The sequence below is a fragment of the Miniopterus natalensis genome, chromosome 12 (genome assembly GCF_054644295.1).
Source record: "Miniopterus natalensis isolate mMinNat1 chromosome 12, mMinNat1.hap1, whole genome shotgun sequence".
Lineage (NCBI taxonomy): Eukaryota > Metazoa > Chordata > Mammalia > Chiroptera > Miniopteridae > Miniopterus > Miniopterus natalensis.
The window spans coordinates 42,438,815-42,457,392 of NC_142092.1; the positions used below are offsets into that span (position 1 = coordinate 42,438,815).

At 44.6% G+C, this 18,578-nt stretch overlaps 1 protein-coding gene across 5 annotated transcripts in view; it reads right to left on the reverse strand.

Moving 5' to 3' along the window:
- Positions 1 to 2,486: 2,486 nt before the first annotated feature.
- The window catches only part of LOC107544870 (TLE family member 1, transcriptional corepressor), an 81,922-nt gene continuing 65,830 nt past the window's right edge, over positions 2,487 to 18,578 (reverse strand). For all 5 annotated transcript variants that reach the window (XM_087822717.1, XM_087822718.1, XM_087822720.1 and 2 more), the window contains 6 exons: positions 10,706 to 10,955; positions 8,809 to 9,056; positions 5,889 to 6,036; positions 4,139 to 4,289; positions 3,194 to 3,270; positions 2,487 to 3,059 (listed from right to left, as the gene is read on the reverse strand). In XM_087822717.1, the coding sequence (XP_087678843.1) occupies positions 2,952 to 3,059; positions 3,194 to 3,270; positions 4,139 to 4,289; positions 5,889 to 6,036; positions 8,809 to 9,056; positions 10,706 to 10,955 (982 nt within the window). In that variant the 3' untranslated portion in view covers positions 2,487 to 2,951. The remainder of the gene's footprint in view (positions 3,060 to 3,193; positions 3,271 to 4,138; positions 4,290 to 5,888; positions 6,037 to 8,808; positions 9,057 to 10,705; positions 10,956 to 18,578) is intronic.

Here is an 18,578-nt window from a genome sequence, read left to right on the forward strand (position 1 = left end):
AAAGGCATTATAAAACCTATCATACTAGAACTTCAATTTTTACCCAATGAGCTTCAATTCCATGGAAGAGGTACACGGCAGACACCTACATCCAAGGTATAAGGAAAGACTGAGCGATCAAAAAATTAAATATACGTAAGGTAAATCTATTACAAAGAATGGGGAAAACAATTATTTGCATAAATTAAGTTATAAATCAGTGAACACAAGCCTATCTACTCTTATACTATTGCACCAGACTGGTACCTAAGGGAATCATGTAACATGTTTGGATAGCTCAAAAAAATCACAACGCACTCTAAGATTTCAAAGAATTCAGACAGGGCCCATGGTGAACCTGAATTTGGTTCTACCGCCTATGAGGCCCTGGGGAGCTTCCCTGAGCCTTGGTTATTTAATTGATGATAATAATCCTCTTACATTTTATATGTGAAACTGCTGAGCATGGCCCCTGGAACATACTGGTGATCAATGTCTAGCTGAATCTGAATTTATTGAACCCTAATTTGTAATCCGTATTCAAGGCAAGAGGTATACAAACATTTGGCTTACCTAGGTTTCAAGAACCATAATTCCCACCTCTTGGGGGAGAGGAGTTACTTCCTAAATTCACAGCTTAAGAAGAAATCTCCCACACATGCCCCCTCCATTCACAATCCTGCCTCACATACCCACTTCTGATCCTCAAACCCTGAAAGGCAGATATGGCAATTTTATTATTCTCGTTTTGAGTGGGGAAACAGTCATCCAGGCAATTCTCCAAGATTCCAAACCCCCTGAAGAGAGGGGCTAGCCCTAGAATGCCTCTTCCAGGATCCAACGAATGTCTCATCCAAAAGCAAATCCTTGAGTTGATAAGGTCTAGACGTAGACCCTAAGAAAATCCTATTAGAGCAACACTAATGGAAGCCTGGGAACCTATAAAGCATGAAGGGAGAAAATGCACAACAAAACAGTGCTATTTCTTCAACTCAGAATCCTTTCAAATGTGTCCCCCCTCTTCATGGACACACGGCCGCCCAGCTAGAGACCGTATTTCCCAGTCTGGGGAGTGACTAAGTCCCTGCAGAGAGACTGGGAACAGAAAGGTTGGGCCAATTCCTAGTCACCTGCTTGAGGGCACATCCCTTCCCCTGGGCTGTCACTCTGTCCCACTGCTGGCTGGAAGTGGGGACAATGAAGCAGCCTTGGAGGCACAGAGCTGCACTGCTGGCCTGGGTCCCTAGGTGTTACATGGGCAAGACACAAACATTTGTGGTCTCTAAGCCACTGTATAGTGGGCTCTGTTTCAGTAACTTAACCTCTCTTACTATTACAGAAATGGGGAAGTAAGGCAGGGAAGGAGAGAGAACAGAGAAGGTAAACAGCACGTTAATAAGCTATCAGAGTCTGTAGTATAGAAACCTGCTTCATTATACAAGGGAAGGATGAGAGAAATCAGGTTAGTAATTAGGGCTTTGCCATTTGCTTAATGAGGAAAGAAAATATTTAACAAACTCTGTACATAAACAAGTGTTATTTTGGCAAAAGGCAAACAAAATAATGTTGTTCAATATATAAGAAATAAGGTCTGGACAGCAAATAAAAAAATATTAAGACAAACTGCCAACAACTTGCTGGATCATAAGAAAACAAGAGCATTAAAAATTCCTTAGGTGTTATTTTTAAAGAGCCAGGAAACTTGGCTGAAAATTATTACTCATTATTTTTCTAAAATATAATAGTAAACAACAGGTATATAAAGAATGAGCCCTACAGTCTTTTCAGGGAGAAACATGCAAGCAACTTATGAAAAACCCAGGGTTAGATTTCATCTAATCAAATTAGTAAAAGCTTGTCCACAGAGACAAGACCAGACTAATGACGGGAGCAGCGGCCGGAGCTGCAGGGGGAGCCCTAACGAGAACGGGGCGAAGGGCTGGGTGTGGTTGGTCTGGGTACAGTAAATTAATGTAATGGACCAAATAGGTATTAATGAGACAAAACCAGCTGACAGCCCACCTTTCTGTTACAGGTTAATAAACTCGACAGCTTTTGTCATCAATCTTAACACTAAGTCACCTCTACTCCTTGAAATGTGGAGCTTGTGAAGGGAGAGAATATGGGCTTGAAAAGGCTAAGCCTTCCCAGAGAAAATAATATTCCGTTTCCCAAAGTATCAGCAAGAAAAAGCAGGGCTTTCACCTGTGACCTCGAATTACAAGAGTATCCTAACAAAAGAAGGATTTCTGAATTATGACCAAGTTATTTTAGCTTCCAAAATAAAACTAATGTACCTTCGATTTACTCTCAAATCATAGTCTTGAGTCCAGAAACTCAAAATTGTTGATTAGGTTGTAGTGCAGCGGAAGCCCATGACCAAATACATTTACAAAATCAGAAGTGCATGTTAAAATTTCCTCTAGTGTTTGGACTTTGCTTATAAAACCCACATCAATGACCCCAAAGCGTTGATAAAAATAAGAAAGAAGGAAAAGGAAAACCACTTACTGGTACTAAAGCCTTTACTGTAATAAACCAAATATATTTACAATTTATACAAATGTTTAACCTTCAACAAAAATACAAAAAAACATTTCACAAGATGCAAAACCAGGAAACAAGTTCATTGGAGACACCACTGCGCTACCAAGGACAGAACGTGAGGGGAACCGCAAGGAACAGAAAGGTAATCTGCGCAGATCACACAGAAGGAAGAGGGTGGGCTCTGCCGGGCCAGCAGGCTGTTCCTTGAGCTGCAGCCCTCGGCCCTCTGTCCACCTCGCCTCGGTGCTCCATTTGCTCTAGGTACATGGGTGACCTTCTGTTGGTAAGACTCGTCGCCTCCTCTTTGTAGACTCAAAGTTTTGTGTCAAGGTTTAAAAAGTTTTTAAAGTTACAACTTCTCTATTTCTACAAATTCAAAACATTTTGGCCCAATTCAACTATAAACATTAAACCACATCATGTTTTCAGTAGATGACTTCGTAGACGGTGGCCTTCTTGTCCCCTGAGCCAGTGACTATGTACTTATCATCCACAGAGATGTCACAGCTGAGCACAGACGAGGACTCTTTGGACTGGAAGAGAAAACATCGGGGGCATGGTTAATGCGGAACAGGGGTACTCAGGGCCCTGGTCCCTCCAAGCACCTTCACTTCTGGTGTCACTGCAACGCACGGTCAAATCGTCATTCTAAGGAACACTGACTTACCTGGAATATACTAGCTCCATAGGGGGTCCGCCAAGCGTTGAGGAGGTTATCTTTTCCAGTACTCACAAACCATTTACCTAGAATTAGTCAAGGAAAGTAGTTGAACAGGTAAAATCCCTGCTATACTATTAGCTACATGGACTTAAACTCAGAGCACTTTTAAATCACAAGCTATCTTGTCCCAGGGTTGGGTCATGACATGAGTAGAGAGAGCAGGTTTTAAATCCCAGCTCTGCTGCGTACCACCTGTGATCTTGCGTTTAATCAAAGCAGGGGAAGGGACCATGTGAGTCCCCTTGGCCACGACATGTAGCATCACACCCAGCAGAGAGTCCTCACATACGGAATAAGTGACATTGCTCTCCTTGTTGGTCCCCCCACAACAGGAAGGATTAAACGACAAACCTAAGCAAAATGCCATACACGCTATATGGCGCATGAAGTGTGGTCAGTAGTGATAGCTACTCATGCAGCAGCAGCAGCCTTGTGAACAAACGTCTGATTTTCCACAGAGCTCTTCCCTCTTTACCCTCACTGCAGAGGGTAACAGTCCGGCTCAGCTAAACATCCCAGCTGACTGTGGGCTCCTCACCCTGGTCAGTCCCTCACGAATTCCTCCGCTCCTGCCCCGTCTTCAATAAATCCCCACCCGCCCCTCTTCAGAGCTGCAACTAATTGCACCCCACCCCCACCCCAGACTCTCCCCACCAAAAACAAATGTGTCAAAACCTTGTATGAGGCAATTTCATCGCCTGCTGACTTTTCTCAAATTAGAAAAACAGACATCAACTGTGCTCTGAGGGACATATTAAGACAGCGGAATTATTGCATCCAGCTGGCTCAGAGAACAATATTTTTTCCAGATAGGATCTCGGCTATATTTTTTTAGGAGTCTTTTCCATCGAGGCCATCGCTGTCCTCGGGTTTCCTTTCAGCTGAACTCACCACAATAAGCAAACTTCAGGGACAGCACGCAGCTCTCGTGGAGATGCAGCTGGTACTTGTCGGGCTTGTTCACGTGGAGAACTTCCACGTTGCTGCTCTCCATGCCCACGGCCAGCCACTCCCCGGTTGGGCAGTACCCCAGAGAGAATATCTACAAGAAGCAGAACAGGCTCACTGGTGATTTTGCACAGTAAACTTAGGAAGGAAAAAGGCAACAAGAAACGGGCAAAAATAGCAAGGACAGGAGGGATGGAATCAGCAGACTCTAGACTGTGGTCAAGTCAACAGGACAAGCGATTCAACCCAGAGGAGCCAAGCGTTAAAAATCTTTATGAGACAACTGGAAAAACAGGAGCACTTATATGTGATGAGACTAAAAAATTATTCTTAATAATAATGTATTCATGTGTGTTGTTTAAAGGGACCCTTGTCTTTTACAGATACTAACTGAAACACTTATGGCTGAAATGACAGAATGTCTGGGATTTACTATAAAATACTCTAGTGTTTGGGGGCAGAAGTGATGGGCGAGAAAAGACTGGTCGAGCCCGGCCAGGCGTGGCTCAGTGGTTGAGCATCGACCTGGGATCCAGGCGACTGGGGTTAGATTCCCAGTCAGGGCACATGCCCGGGTTGCGGGCTGCAGCCGATCAATGATTCTCAAATCATTGATGTTTCTATCTCTCTCTCTCCCTCTCCTTTCCTCTCTCTGAAATCAATAAAGATATATTTAAAGAAAAAAAAAAAAGAAAAGACTGGTCGAATGTCTGTTAAAGCTGGGTGGTGGGTATGTGGGGGTTATTGCACAATCCTCTGTGCTCTCCTATATGCTCGAGCCTTCTCTGTACTCTTATATGTACTTGAAAATTTGCGTAAGAAGTTTTAACCAAAAAAGGCAGTATCCTATGCATACTGGGAAAAGGGTTGTAAGAAACTCAACAAAATTTTAACAGGGACACAAAATTTAGTAGTAGGTATAGTTATTTTCCATTTTTGTCCTATTTTTCTGAGTAGAATTATTTTTATTATTTAAAAAAAATAAACAAGTAATGATGAAAAGAACAACTCTACCATCAGAAAGCACTTAAAATGGCAGTCGGATTTCCCAAACATGCCGACTCCCATGCTCGTCATCTAAATAATCTTCACAATCCACAATCAAAGTTGAGAGATTTATATCACTTCAAAACTCCATAAATGTAGTCAGCCATGAGTCCATTTTCTGAAGGATGAGTAATAAAACAGGCATCCACTGAGATGCTGCAGCACTTTTTTATGTTTCCTGATGCAAGAAAAATGAATTAACTTTCAGAGCTGTTGTGATTTTCCTCTACTCCTTGTAATGTGCCTGCATGTTTTCCAAGCTCTGTTTATGTGAATCAAATAATCACCTCACCCCACATGAGGGGGAAATAAGCAAAACAGACCCAACACTGCTGAAGGAAAACTGTATATTCCTGACTGCATGGATTCCTTAAACGAACCCAAATATGAATATAACAGCTAACAGGGCTTAACTTACAGGGGTTCAGAAACCACTCTAAGCATTTCAAGGTTTTTATGTTTGTCTGTGGTTTAAAAAAAAATATCAGTATCTCAGATTTAAGCCTGATTGTATAGCTACTACTACCGTGGGGGTGTGAAGGGAGAGAGCACACACACACACACACACACACACACACACACACACACACACACCACCACCCCCACCCCCACCCCCGCATGGATCCCGGGCGGAAGGAGCCCGCACCTGCGAGGTGAAGTCGTGCTGCTGCAGCTGCCGCCCCTCGCGCAGGTCCCAGGATCGGACCGTGTTGTCCAGGCCGCCCGTCCAGAGCTTGGTGCCATCATTAGAAATGTCAATACAGCTGGCCCCGTCTGTGTGGCCCTGGAATTGCCTGATAAAACAGCCAGATTGAATAATGATTTCCTGCCAGAGCGCAAGGTAAACACTGTTGTGTTGTTGGTTTTGGACTCGCTGTGTGTGTGTCATCTCTTCGGTGTCTGCTGATGTGCAAGATCAAGCCAACCTTCTCTGAGGAGGAGGACGGCGTGCCTGCAGGTTTGCTTTCCCTTTTTTCACGATCCAAGTGCTAAAGAAATGGAATACCATTGTAGGTCACTGCGCAGAAGTTAAATACGCTCCTATAGCTGTTCTTACAAACTGATCTGAAAGGTAAAATTTCTCCCAGGTCTGGAAAAGTTAAAGTGTTAGAAGAAAAAAGACAAACACGAAATCCCAACCGTATTCCTTGAAGAAAGAGGAAGGCCTGGCTTTAATCCTGCAGGCCTGCCTCACCGCATGACAAGCTCGGGGTCTAGAAGTGCTCACGGTTCCAGGAGTGAGTCAACACTTCGGTGCCCTTCAAGCCAACAAAGCATGAGTTCGAGTTACTCATCCTTGCTTTCTGTGTCAGAAGGAGGCCTGCATTTGAAATCGACTCCCAGAGACAAAGGGTGGTACCCACCTCCTGACTCACAGGTGCTGAGCAGAGAAAGCTAACTGCTGAGGCCAGCCTGTGGCACCTCAGCAAGACCAAGCACGAGGTTGTTCTTGTACAGGGAAACCTCGAGCTTCAGTAACAAAGCAACACCAAGAGCAATCGACCAAGAGGGACCTGCTGGGCACAGATGCTCTGCCAGTTCCACGTGCCAAGGGGGAGCTTTCAGGAGAGAGACTGGAACAGGTGAGAGACGGTCAGAGGCCCAATCACTGTGGTAACAGGCATGACCCATTAGAGAGCTGCTTGGGAATTTCAACACCGAGAGGGAAGTTCCCATGCCTGTCCTTCCTCTTACCTTATTATTCCCACAGGTTTCCACACATTTAAGCTGAGCTTGGGACTTCGGGAGCGTGTAAGAGAAGGAAAAGCACCACTATTGCCCTGAATTCTGAGACGTGTGAACCATCACTTCAGAAATCTTTCCTCTGCAAGCCATTCTGAACTTCCACCTCAGGCCTCTCCCCTCACGCTCGTTCTCCCAGACTGTCACCATGCATGTGCACCTCAGGCACCCCCTCCGTGCCTCCAGACGTCCCCACCGTCACACAGGCCAAGCAGGCCCTGCTTCGTGTGTTACTTCTCTTTCCTCCAAATGCTCTTGAAACCCAGTGGCCTCCTCTCCATTTCACCCTCTGACTTATTTTAATTCTAGAACTCAGGAAATAATTTCTTGACTACGCATGTCTCTGTTGACTTATAGCAACTGGTGGGCATCCTCCATCCCTCTGCCCACACATCTCTGCACCTCTCTCAGGCTCTTACAAGGCAGACCCCAGGACTGTTCAGAACATGTGGCCACAGTAGATACAAAGATATTCATAGCACAGAGTAGCTGCTATCCACACGTGACCCATTCAAGCTGAGAGATTTGTGAAGCACCACCCTGTTATATTGGACAGGCATTTACTGCGAGGGGGCTGGACAGAGCAGAGCTTCAGAACACAGCAGAATGCCTGGACCCTGATCACAGCTCCATTCCACCTGGCTGTGTGACCCGAGGCAGGTACACTTAACCTCTCTGTGCCTCAGGCTCCTCATCTATAAAATCGGAATAATAAGCAGTGCAGACATTATAAGGATTAAATGAATTAATAGTTGAAAAGCACTGAGAATTGGTATTTTGAAAGTGCTATTTCCTAAGTTAAAAAAAAAAAAAAAAAAGAAGAAAAAAACAATGAACACTTGCTAGATTAAAAGTGTGAAGCAGTTGTCAGCTCCAGCTCCGTTACTTAGTCCACTTTGCTTATTCTGAGCTGCCCAGTGAGTGGCAAGAGAGAAATAAGCACCACCCCGTCACATACACACAGGGACACAGCCTGGCTCAGAGACACTCAATGTAGGGAGAGGAAGCTGCTGTGATGACTTCCACAATCCATCCATCCCTTCTCTCTGAAACACGGGCTAACCAACCTATGAGCCTAAAATCACACCATAAACGAAGAGTGAAGACGAACTGTGAACCAACAGGGTGAAAGAAGCTAGTTTTGCCTTAGATGTTTACTTAGTGCTTACATTTTCAAAGACTTTTCTGTAACCACTCCAGTATGAGCACTGAGGTGGGTAGAGGGAGTGAGCGGCCAGAGCCGAAGGGAGACACGAAGGTGGCAGACTGCAGCTCTCGCTACGGTTAGGGGGGCAGGTTCCAGGAAGCCAGCTCATTCCTGGGTGAACGACCTTGGACAGGGCTCAGTTAGTTAGTTATCGAGAAACATGAATACTTGAAAACCAATGTATGTGAAATTCGTGGAACCTCTCTTCTGATGTTCTTTTTGTTGATTTTGTTACCCTTTATTAGCTGGTTCCTGTTTGCACAAACAAGGTTCTAGCCAAAGCCAAAACCATCTAGCACTGAGGACCCTTCCTACAGCCAAGGAATCCATGTGCTGCAATGTGGCAAAAGCCAGGAATCGTTTTTAAACAAGTCTGGGATCTGTATGTGCCTGAAGAACAGGAATGGGAGCATGAGGGCATTAAATAGTCTGGGGGACACCCAAGCCCCCCAATCCAAGGAAACGACACAATTCTGTCTTTGCACTCCCAATACCCAGCTCCAAGCCTGGCACACATTAGGATCTTAATGTGTGGGCTGGGTGACTGGGGGAAGCTGGAGAAGCAGGGGGACAGGAGGCTTCTGAACCCCACCAACAGAAAACCACCTGTGCTCACCTCACCAGCGTCTGGTTGTGCAGGTCCCACACGGCGATGTTGCCGTCGCTGCAGCAGGAGAAGCAGACCTTGGAGTCGGGGCTGATGGCCAGGGCGTAGCAGGCGGGGGCTGAGGATGTCAGCTCCGCCTTGATGCGCGGGGTTGGCGCGGCGAGGTCCCAGATGGACAGAGTGCTGGCTTCCCCTCCCACAATCAGAGTGCAGCCATCAGGGAGCAATTTGCAGGAACGGATGTAGTTATCTCTATTCTGTGAAATAAGGATAATTCAATCGCTGCGATGCAGTACACCAAGCCCTAACAATGCCATGTTCTCCAACTGCTATCTTGGTTTTTGACCTGAAAAATGGTATTTCATGGACACCAACAAGCAAGAGTTCTGTGGTAAAAATCGGGATCCGACGGCAGCTGTCTCCATCAAAACAGTAAGCAAAACAAACTCACAGGATTGTACACTTAGATAGGACTGCACCTCCTGTCCAGTTCTCTGCCAAGCAGACAGAACTGAAGTTATCAGTAGATGTAAGGTAGGTACACACATACTTTTCACAGCTAGTTTATAAATCTTTGATCACATCATTCTCTGTTATTTACTCATATTTGGAAACTGTAGACCCCCTGCCCATGCTTTGGTTTTCATTGCTCTTAACTGTACATAGGTTGGCACTGTGTTGTCATTAGCCAGATGGGTCCTTGTCTAGGAATTTAACAGCGCTGCTTTCCCTGTAACCTGGCTGCTGTCATTATTTACATCTCTCAATCTAAAGACCAAAGAAACTGATCAAAGACAGCATCTCTCCATCAAAATCAGCACATTTTAAGAAGGGAGGTGGGACCTAAAATTACCTCCCCAAAAGAAGTAACTGCTATCCTTCAACCCATATAGATATAGCTGAATTATTTTACTATGCTTTCACTATGACCTATCACTTAAAGATTAGAGAAACTTTAAGCACATAATTTTTTTAAAAAGGCAATGAATGTTATAAGACTCCTACTACTACAGAATGTTAAGTATAAGTTTCATTAATGGAAATATTTGTAAGTTATTTCATTAAAAAAATAAGCCAATAACTACCCCAAAAAATATCTCACAAATACTGCCACTCTTCTTTTTGGAAGCACTCTCTGCAGAGTCCAGGCAGTGGGTGAATGGCATCATCTGCACAGCAACGTGCAGGCAGACACCACACCAGGGGCAGAGCAGTCTTTCACCTGCCTCGGGCCAGTGGTATGTGGTCTATAGATCCTGGGTTTACAGCTTAGAGACCAGAACATGTCCCAGCGCGTTCTAGGATCCTGAAAATGCAGTGGTATTCTTGTACTCCGGGAGGTGGGCTAGGCACCCTGGGGAAGCCTTCTCACCACTCCTGCTCTGCTGACGGCTGCCTGATTTCTTAGTGTGATCTATTAACCCTTCCTGAAGTTAAGGTAATAAAACCCAGTCTACTCCCCAGGCCTCCCTGAAAACACAGACCCTGTTCAGAATGGTTTTAATGACCTGTTATCAAATGTTTACTATTCAATATTTATCCGAAGGCTGCAGGGAAATTAAAAGTTGAGTGGACTGCAGGACTCAGAGTCCAGGGCTAGCTGAGCTTTCATCCATTAAATGGAAAACCCCCTTTTGCATACACATTTAAACAAGGGCAGCTTCTGTAAACGACTCTAAAATATTTTTTTAAAGAAATTCATCATGGGATTTAACCATGGAAAGAGCAACAAATGAAACCTTCATATTTAAGGGAGAGGGGCGGCAGGGAGCTAAATAGCTAACACAGGAAACAGAATGGGCTTCCATTTCCTCATAATGGGAATAAAACCCAGGCCCGGACAGCTATTTCCTTATTGAGTCTCCAGGGAGAAATTACCCCTGTGCACCGGTTTCTGTTCACTCACCAGACAGTCGAGCTGCGAGACAGGGCTCTTGTTGCCGGGGTGGCTGATGTCCCAGACCTTAACGCAGCCCTTCCCGCCCGTGTACACGTGTCTCGTAGGGTTGCTGATGGTCACTGCGCACACCACCTCCCCGTGGTTCAGGGTGTTGATCTGGCGAGCGTGCCGGGGGATGCCGGGTCCGATGAGGGCGTCGGGGGGGAAAGGGACAGGCTGCATCTGCCCATCGGCCGTCACGTGGAAGGAGTATGCACTTTTGGACAGGGGATGATTAGAGAGAAGAGAGAAGAGAGAAGAGAGAAGACAGAAGAGAGGAGAAGAGAGAAGAGAGAAAGGCAGGAGAGGAAACAGAAAAAACATGTATCATAAAGCAATTAGTCACAACCTCAGCACACTACTATGAGAAAGACAAAAGGAAAGATTCGCTTGTTACAATTTCCTTTTTAAATCAGTATAATTTGAAGTATTTACTGATGGAACAAATTTAAAAGAGTAATAGAAATCTAAGGTGTACCAAAAGACACATATATTGAACTGTATTTAAACATTTTTAAATTGTGTTTATCCATTCCATAAAGCATTCCTTCAAATCCCACTATAAAGCACTAAATGTGCCTCTAATTTAACACAAAATACCTCCTTCCATGTATCTTATAACTGTATCATTTCTTCCTATAATTTAAAATGATTATTTTTGATGCTTATGATGACCACTTAGGAATTCATCATAATTATACACAGCAAACAGTGTATCTCAACACTAACAAAAACTGCTTTCTAAAGGTACCAATTTAGGACTTGAACCTAAACTCTGTTTTGCATAACCAAGAGAAAAATAAAAGAGATTCTCTTACGTCAAATGGCTTTGTGACAGAAATTTCAAGTTTTCTCCTCAACAACCTCCCTACCTACCTTGGCCATGAATTCCAGCAAAGCTTCTGTTAAAAGACTACTCTTCCCAGCTTCCTGATAGCCAGGTGAGCCCCTGTTCTGACCAAAGAGATGTAGGTAGAAACTGCTGGGTGGTGCTTAGAGGAAGTTCTTAACCTAGGACAAAGGGGATCTGGTAGGGAACATGAGAGCTATCTGTACTTTCCATTCAATTTTTCTGTGAACCCAAAACTGCTCTAAGAAATAAGTTTATTCATTTAAGAAAGAAAGAAGTTTAAAAGGGGGAGGGTGTGTGCCTGCCCTCTTCTCTTCCTCCTTCCTGCTGCCTGAGAGATGAGCAAAATGACTGGAGCTCTGGCAGCCTTTTTGGGCCAAAAGGTGACTCTGAAGATGGAAATAAACTGCAAAGGGAGGCAGAAGGAGGCAGAAAAGAAAGATAGGATGCAGAGGTGTTGGTGACACTATGGGAGAGAGAAATAAACTTCTATGTTATTTAAGCTTTTGTTTTCTTCTCCTGTTAAATACAAAAAAACCTAATCTTAGTGCACACTTCTGTTTCTACATCAAAATCTTAATGTATATTTTTTCTCTGATGTCAAAGTATTTAAACTCCCAGCACTAATATATAATGATGCTATAAAACATACACAAAGATAAGACACTTTAGAGAATGAAGTACTAATATTTTCACCCTACATTCAAACTGATGGAATTAATAAGCACATAGCACTGAAGACTTTCACTTTCTTGTCAGAAGCATCCCTATGTGATCTAGAAGTTCAACATTAAACCTTTTCTACATGTCCACATAAATAAACAGTAAATGAAGTGTGTAGAGTTTCTTCTTTCCCATAACCCTCTGGGATAAATCAGGGCACTCCCTGGAACTTGTCATTGTCACCCTGCAGTCCTGTTACAGATCTAAAGACCACAGGTATTAGTATAGAATTTAAATTTTCATTTTAATGCTAACTCAAATTTTGTAAAATAACTTAGCAAGCACAAAATTGAAAACTGATACAAGATATCAGGTCTCCACTAGCTTACAAATGAAACTCACATACTGCATAGCTTGAAAATAAAATATATGCTATTATTTTCCCTCTATAAAAGCAACTATTAAACACACGACTTTTAAAAGAACTCCCCTTCCCCCAACCAAAGGACACAATCTTACATATCTGTTATCTCCTGACAAACTGGCTGCAATAACTAATATTAAATGGCTATTTGGCCCAAATCCTTAATGTCACTCTTAATTTGAATAGTTGAGCATACAAAATGGGAACCAGACAGACTGCTCTGGGAAATAAATACACTATAAAGCAACTACAGCTCAAAGCTCTTGCGTCACCAAACCACTAAATCTCCTATTTTTTAATCCAACTATACTTTGCTGCCCTTGGTAACGTATCAAGTCCACATGATAGTTCAATACATGCACATTATATAGTTAATTGAACCTATGCCATTTATTATATTTGAAATCAAAGAGCATTTTCTTGCCCTTGCAAGAAAACTAATACAAAAATAACACTGAATGTAAACTGTGATTTAAAAAAAATTGGGTTGAATGTGTTTTGGGAGAATGGTCGTTGGCACAGGGAGAGAACTTGCCTCTCAAAGCTTTCTGTGCTGTCAGAACCACGGCACCTGCGAAGGTTAGTTTTCTGTTTGCCATGAATCAACTTGCATGTCGCCAGAGTTTTCATCAGGAGCCCTTTCAGCAATTCTGAGCTTTCAGGGGAAGGAAATGTTTTCTTGCTTCCACCGGCACCCTGCTTATGATGGAGTTAAATGTTCCAGATCAAAACAGATGCACAAAGTGCAGGTGGAGAGCTGTGCTGTTGTCTCGGGAAGGTACCACCTCCCTCCCAGGTGTCCTCTTCTTTAAACCCCGCAGGAGGTCTGCGATCATCGTGCTGAGCAATTTGAAATTGATTCACAGTGCACTGAACTGCTGCCAGAAGCTGTGAACACTTGGCCGTCCCAGGGGAAACCCATACGGATGTTAATGCACCAGTCCCAGGGGGCCAGGGAGGAAGCTGGCGCTGCCCGCTGTGCTGGGAGCCTAATCAAATGAACAAACCAGAATGACTGGAGGGCGGAGGGTCTCAAAGAGGGGAGAGGTGGAAGCAAAACCAGGGAGCCAACGCGACACGTAGGAATTAGTGTTTCACCCACGGGAAGAACAGGCCGTCGCTGAGAAAAGGCCACACTGACGGTGCACCACGACAATGTACACGAGAGGCAGAAGGAAGCTTTCACTTCTCGCCTGACCAAGGAGCTAGGAAAGGTAAGACCAATCAGGAAGGGGAATTTACAGACAGAAGGTATTTATGAATCTCTCTCAAGCCCAAATTCAGAAAGAATATAGTGCAACTGCAATTACGGAAGTTCAATCACAGGCAAAACCTGGTCTGAGTGGTGGTCACCCTGGGCAACTGGAAGCGACACAGGCGGGCTTCTAGGGTGCTTTGGTGAAAAGCCACTGTGCTATACACGTATGGTGCATGCCCTTTCCCACACGTCTATCTCAATAATAAAAACCTTAGTTTCATGTGTTCATTCAAGAAGAGGTCAAGGGGAGGGCCCCTGACCGATGAACATGTTACACTACGCCCACAGCCAAGTTGAGGGCCCAGACTGGTTTAAACAAACCTGAGATGGGAACCTCTGGCTCAGTGGTCTCACTAATGGCGGTCTTCCTAACTGGCCTAATTGCCCGTGGCCTATCATGTCTGTCTGCTGACCCACAAGGTGGAAACAATAATAAGACAGAAGGGTGGAAGGGGCTGTGGTAAGGATTAAGAAGTAGTGGCTGCAAAGCTGCAGAACACTAACACAGTGCTTGACACCTGCAGGGGCCTTCAGGCAATGACAGTGTCAATATTCAACACCCATGACTCTGAAAGAGGAAAGAGATACACTGAAACAAGGGCTCTTAGCCGGACGAGTGGACAAGTGTGAGGGCCCGGGTGTGCAGAAAGGGAGGAAGGTGTGGGGTGGAAGTCAGGAAAGCAAAGGGCAAGGAACAGGCACAAAACTCAGGAAATTCAAAGGCACAGGAGGGTAGGGAGACAGCACTTGGCAAAGAGAAGAGGAGGACAGTTGGATAGGATTGTGGGAACCTGTAGGGCAGAAAGAACAGTCCCTGGAGCCCTCATTAAAGCAACACTGCTAGGGCCACCCACCTGTACCCAAGAAAGATAACAGAGCCCCCGTCCTACCCCCACCAACCTTTCTGAACCAACCATCTGCAGATCAAGATCCTAATGTGAAACCTGGTTGTAGAACTGAAAAGAATGAATCCCACTGGACATCACAGACTTAAAACCTGAATGAAATCACACATGGTCAGAGCATGTGCCTCTTCATTTACTGGGCGCACACCAGAGGGGAAGGAACTCAAGAGTCTCCACCCAAGATGCCTCGCAGTGCAGGTGGCAAACCAGAAAACGACAGTGTTCGGGGAAGCAGGTTGTTTTTTCCTGGCAGGCTGGCTCCTGTTAATAAACCTATGCTGTGCTCTGTGGCCAAAGGAAAACAGGTGTTTACGGAGTTACTGGTTCTCTGTAACTAGATTGGAACGGCAGCAGCAGAATCCAGTAAACAATGATGAAGAACATCAGACCCCGGATATAACTGCTGTGGCCAAGACCCCGTGGCCTGTGGATTTGGCATGCTTGTCATGGGATTTCTTGCTGTATTAACAGGTATTAAAAATCTGATCATGTCCAAAACCCTCACTCGCTTGTCAAGCTCTTTAGGGACCAAGACCTTCACAGCTGAGCCTCTTTTATGTACCTGTCTGTATACTAAACTCCCAGCCACGTGGAATAGGCCAGTCCCCTAAAATATTGCTGGCTGTCCCCTCCCCATGTTGCATACAAACTGTTCCCTCCCACCTAGAACAGCACCACCTCCCCAGGGAGTGTCCTCAGTCCTCCCTCCCTCACCTGCCACAGTGTCCCGGGGCAGGAGGATTCTTCCCCAGGGTTGGGCTCATCCTGTCAACCTTGACTCCGGCACGTCTCACACTGCAGACTATTTGCTGCATATATTTACATGTCTGTCTGTCTCATTCCAGAGTACTTCAGGGACAGGTGGGATGACTTCACTAGCGAGCATACAGCTGGCACTCAGTGAATGAATCCCAACACCCCAAGCTGTTTACTGCTACCTGATCACTTATAAATTGAGGCGTGAAAGGTTGCTGGCAAGGGAGTCAGCTACAAGAACGTGGAGAGTCCTCTGACCCCTGGGTTATGCCAGCCAACTTTTCCCAAGGAATTTCTAGCAGTCGCACCCAATATCACTAAAAGATGGTTATCAACTTTCCCAAGGGAACAAAAAGTCTCTTGAGAGCTGACTTGAACCAAAAGGCGGCGAAAGCAGCTATAATAATGGAGTGGAACTCAAGCCAGCAGAACCCAGTGGATGCGGGAACCTCCTCCAAGCAAGCTGGGACAGGAGCAGCCACAGGTCACAGGCAGCAAGCTCGATCCTGTGGCTGGAGGCTGGAAACAATACAGTAACTACAAGAAGTGAGGAGACAGGGTAGAGTCTCGGTTTAGTCACTACTAAGACGTGAGGATTGTGTCTAACTCATTTGGGCATCATTTCTCTACTTTCACAGTGCGCCATGACCAAACTACCCTATAAACCTGACTGCTGAGGTGTGGAGTAAATGAAGTGATTTGAACAGTACTCCCAGATTTGGCCTTTGGTTGCCATGTCCAGGAGGTAGCATACTGTCCCTTATTATGCAGGGAGGAGAGGAAGCAGCACAGGAGAGGGTGACTGCTAAGTGGGAGAGCCAAGATTCAAGTCCAGGGCGGACCATTTACAAAAGCGGAGCTCTAACCTTTCCCTTAGTTTCTGTATCAGCACTACCTTTGACATTTTCATCTCAAGAGGGACAATGTGGGCCCAGCAGGATGGAGACACCTACCCTGCACTGAAGGAGACATCAGGCATGTCAACATATCAGTGCACTTCTTTGTAGAGCCCCAGGCACAGGAGGCTTTGAGGGCTGGGGAGTCTGGCTCATTCTAAGGCAGAGGAGAATAACGTAAGTTGAGTGTCCCCTTAGCCTCAAGAACTAGGAGAGTGAAGGTGGTGGTTGGGGGTGGGAGGGTGTGAGGTGAGGTCATAAGAAAATCAGAGACATTTATTCTAAGATTTCAGCAAAAGAAAATCGGTCCTCAGGAATTTAATTCATCGACTACAGTGAAATCTCCCTGTTTGCCTATATAACAAGCTTTACCTTTAACATTTCTTAGGTTCTGCACATCCAACCCATAACACCTATAAAATCCTTTACTTCCTTCACAGAATTTTCCAGTTTGGCATCCTGACAGGATAGAGAGACTTAGAAACAAATTACAAGTTGAGGACTTTAAAGCATTAAGAGAGAAAACTTTTTGTTTCCTTATATAGTTGACTATACTGCAATTTTTGGTTTTTAAAGGCAAATGCAGAAAACGTAAATGGAAATGAAAAAACAAATTACTAGACAGAGAAGATGAGACGAGATGGCCTGCTTGATAAACTGGGAGAATCTCTTGCCAAAGTCAGCATTTATGATTCTGAGTCCTAGGCCCTTATTTCTCCATCAATTAAATATTTCCACATGTGTTGGTGTGCTGAGGCAGCAACGACGAGGTTCCAATGCAGGACAAAGACACAAACCAAGAGATTCGTGGACCACAAGTGAGGCAAAGAAAAGTTTAAAATCCAGCCATTTCAAAGTTCAATTCAAAAATTCTGGCCAAGAATCCAACCACTACAGGCAAACAGCATTATCACCACAAGAACTGTACAAACTATACTTATATGTGATAAGCTGAAAGTCAATTCTGAAGAAGGGAAGAGGGAGAAAAGGGAAGGACAGCTGTCCAGCAGCTGTCACATCAAAAAAAAAGGGCCTCATGTCAATGTAACCTCAAGAAATTAGCTACACATTCCCAGATCATCAGAGGGTAGAGAAACAGAAGTTAAACGAAACCCACGTGGTGATAATAAGGCACAAAACAGGCATTTTGTATTTAGCACTTTGTCTATTTTAGTATTTAATAGGCAAAAAACACCCAAATGTCAAAACAGGTAAGAAGAGGGCTGAATTAATTTCCAAATCCACTAAATATACCAGCTGTGGAATCTAGACATAGTCAACCAGAAGAACCAGAAGCAAATTCAGGGGGAAAAAGGAGTGGGGGCACAGGGAGGTGGGCACTGAAGTATCTTCTTGGCTAGAAGCAGGGGGTGGCCTCTCCTCACTGCTGCAAAACGTGTTTTCCTAAGAGGCGATTTTACCCCAAATGTAGTTAACATTTTCTCTTTCCTTTAGGCTCTAACTCCAAAAAGGTACTTTAAAGATTTATTTAAACAGTAAACAAGTGGGTGGAAGATTTCTCAATTACATGTTTAGCATTAAAACACAGGGTGAAGGAACCTGGAACTAAGCTAGAATCTTAAGCCAAACTATTATTAGTGACCTCTAGATGCTACTGCGGGAGGCAGGTAAAGCACAGCCCCCAGTATTTATGGAGGACAGCAGTGCTCCAGGGCTAGAAAAATGTCTGGACAACAAAGAGATGTCAACCTGACTAAACTTCCAAATCTCTTTCACCAGTGATCTACACGGAGCTCAGAGGAATACATTGCCTACAACTAAAAATGAGAAAGTGAGTTCAAGTTAAGCCAACCAAACAATACCAAATAAATTTCACCTCAAGGGTTTGGAAACAGTCAGGGTTACCACTTAAAAATCAGCACTACTTAAAAGTGTAAAATGCAAAATGCGAATCTTCCTCGGGAAGGCTGAATCTCAGGGTCTCCCACAGTTCTGGGCTCACCTCCCACCCAGTCAATGCAGCAAACAGTTGTCTACTGGGTAACTATGCTTCAGGGGACAAGGGGACTTCAGAAGCTTCCATTCTAGTGGGGAAGCAGCAGATACAAGTGACATGTGGACGTGAAT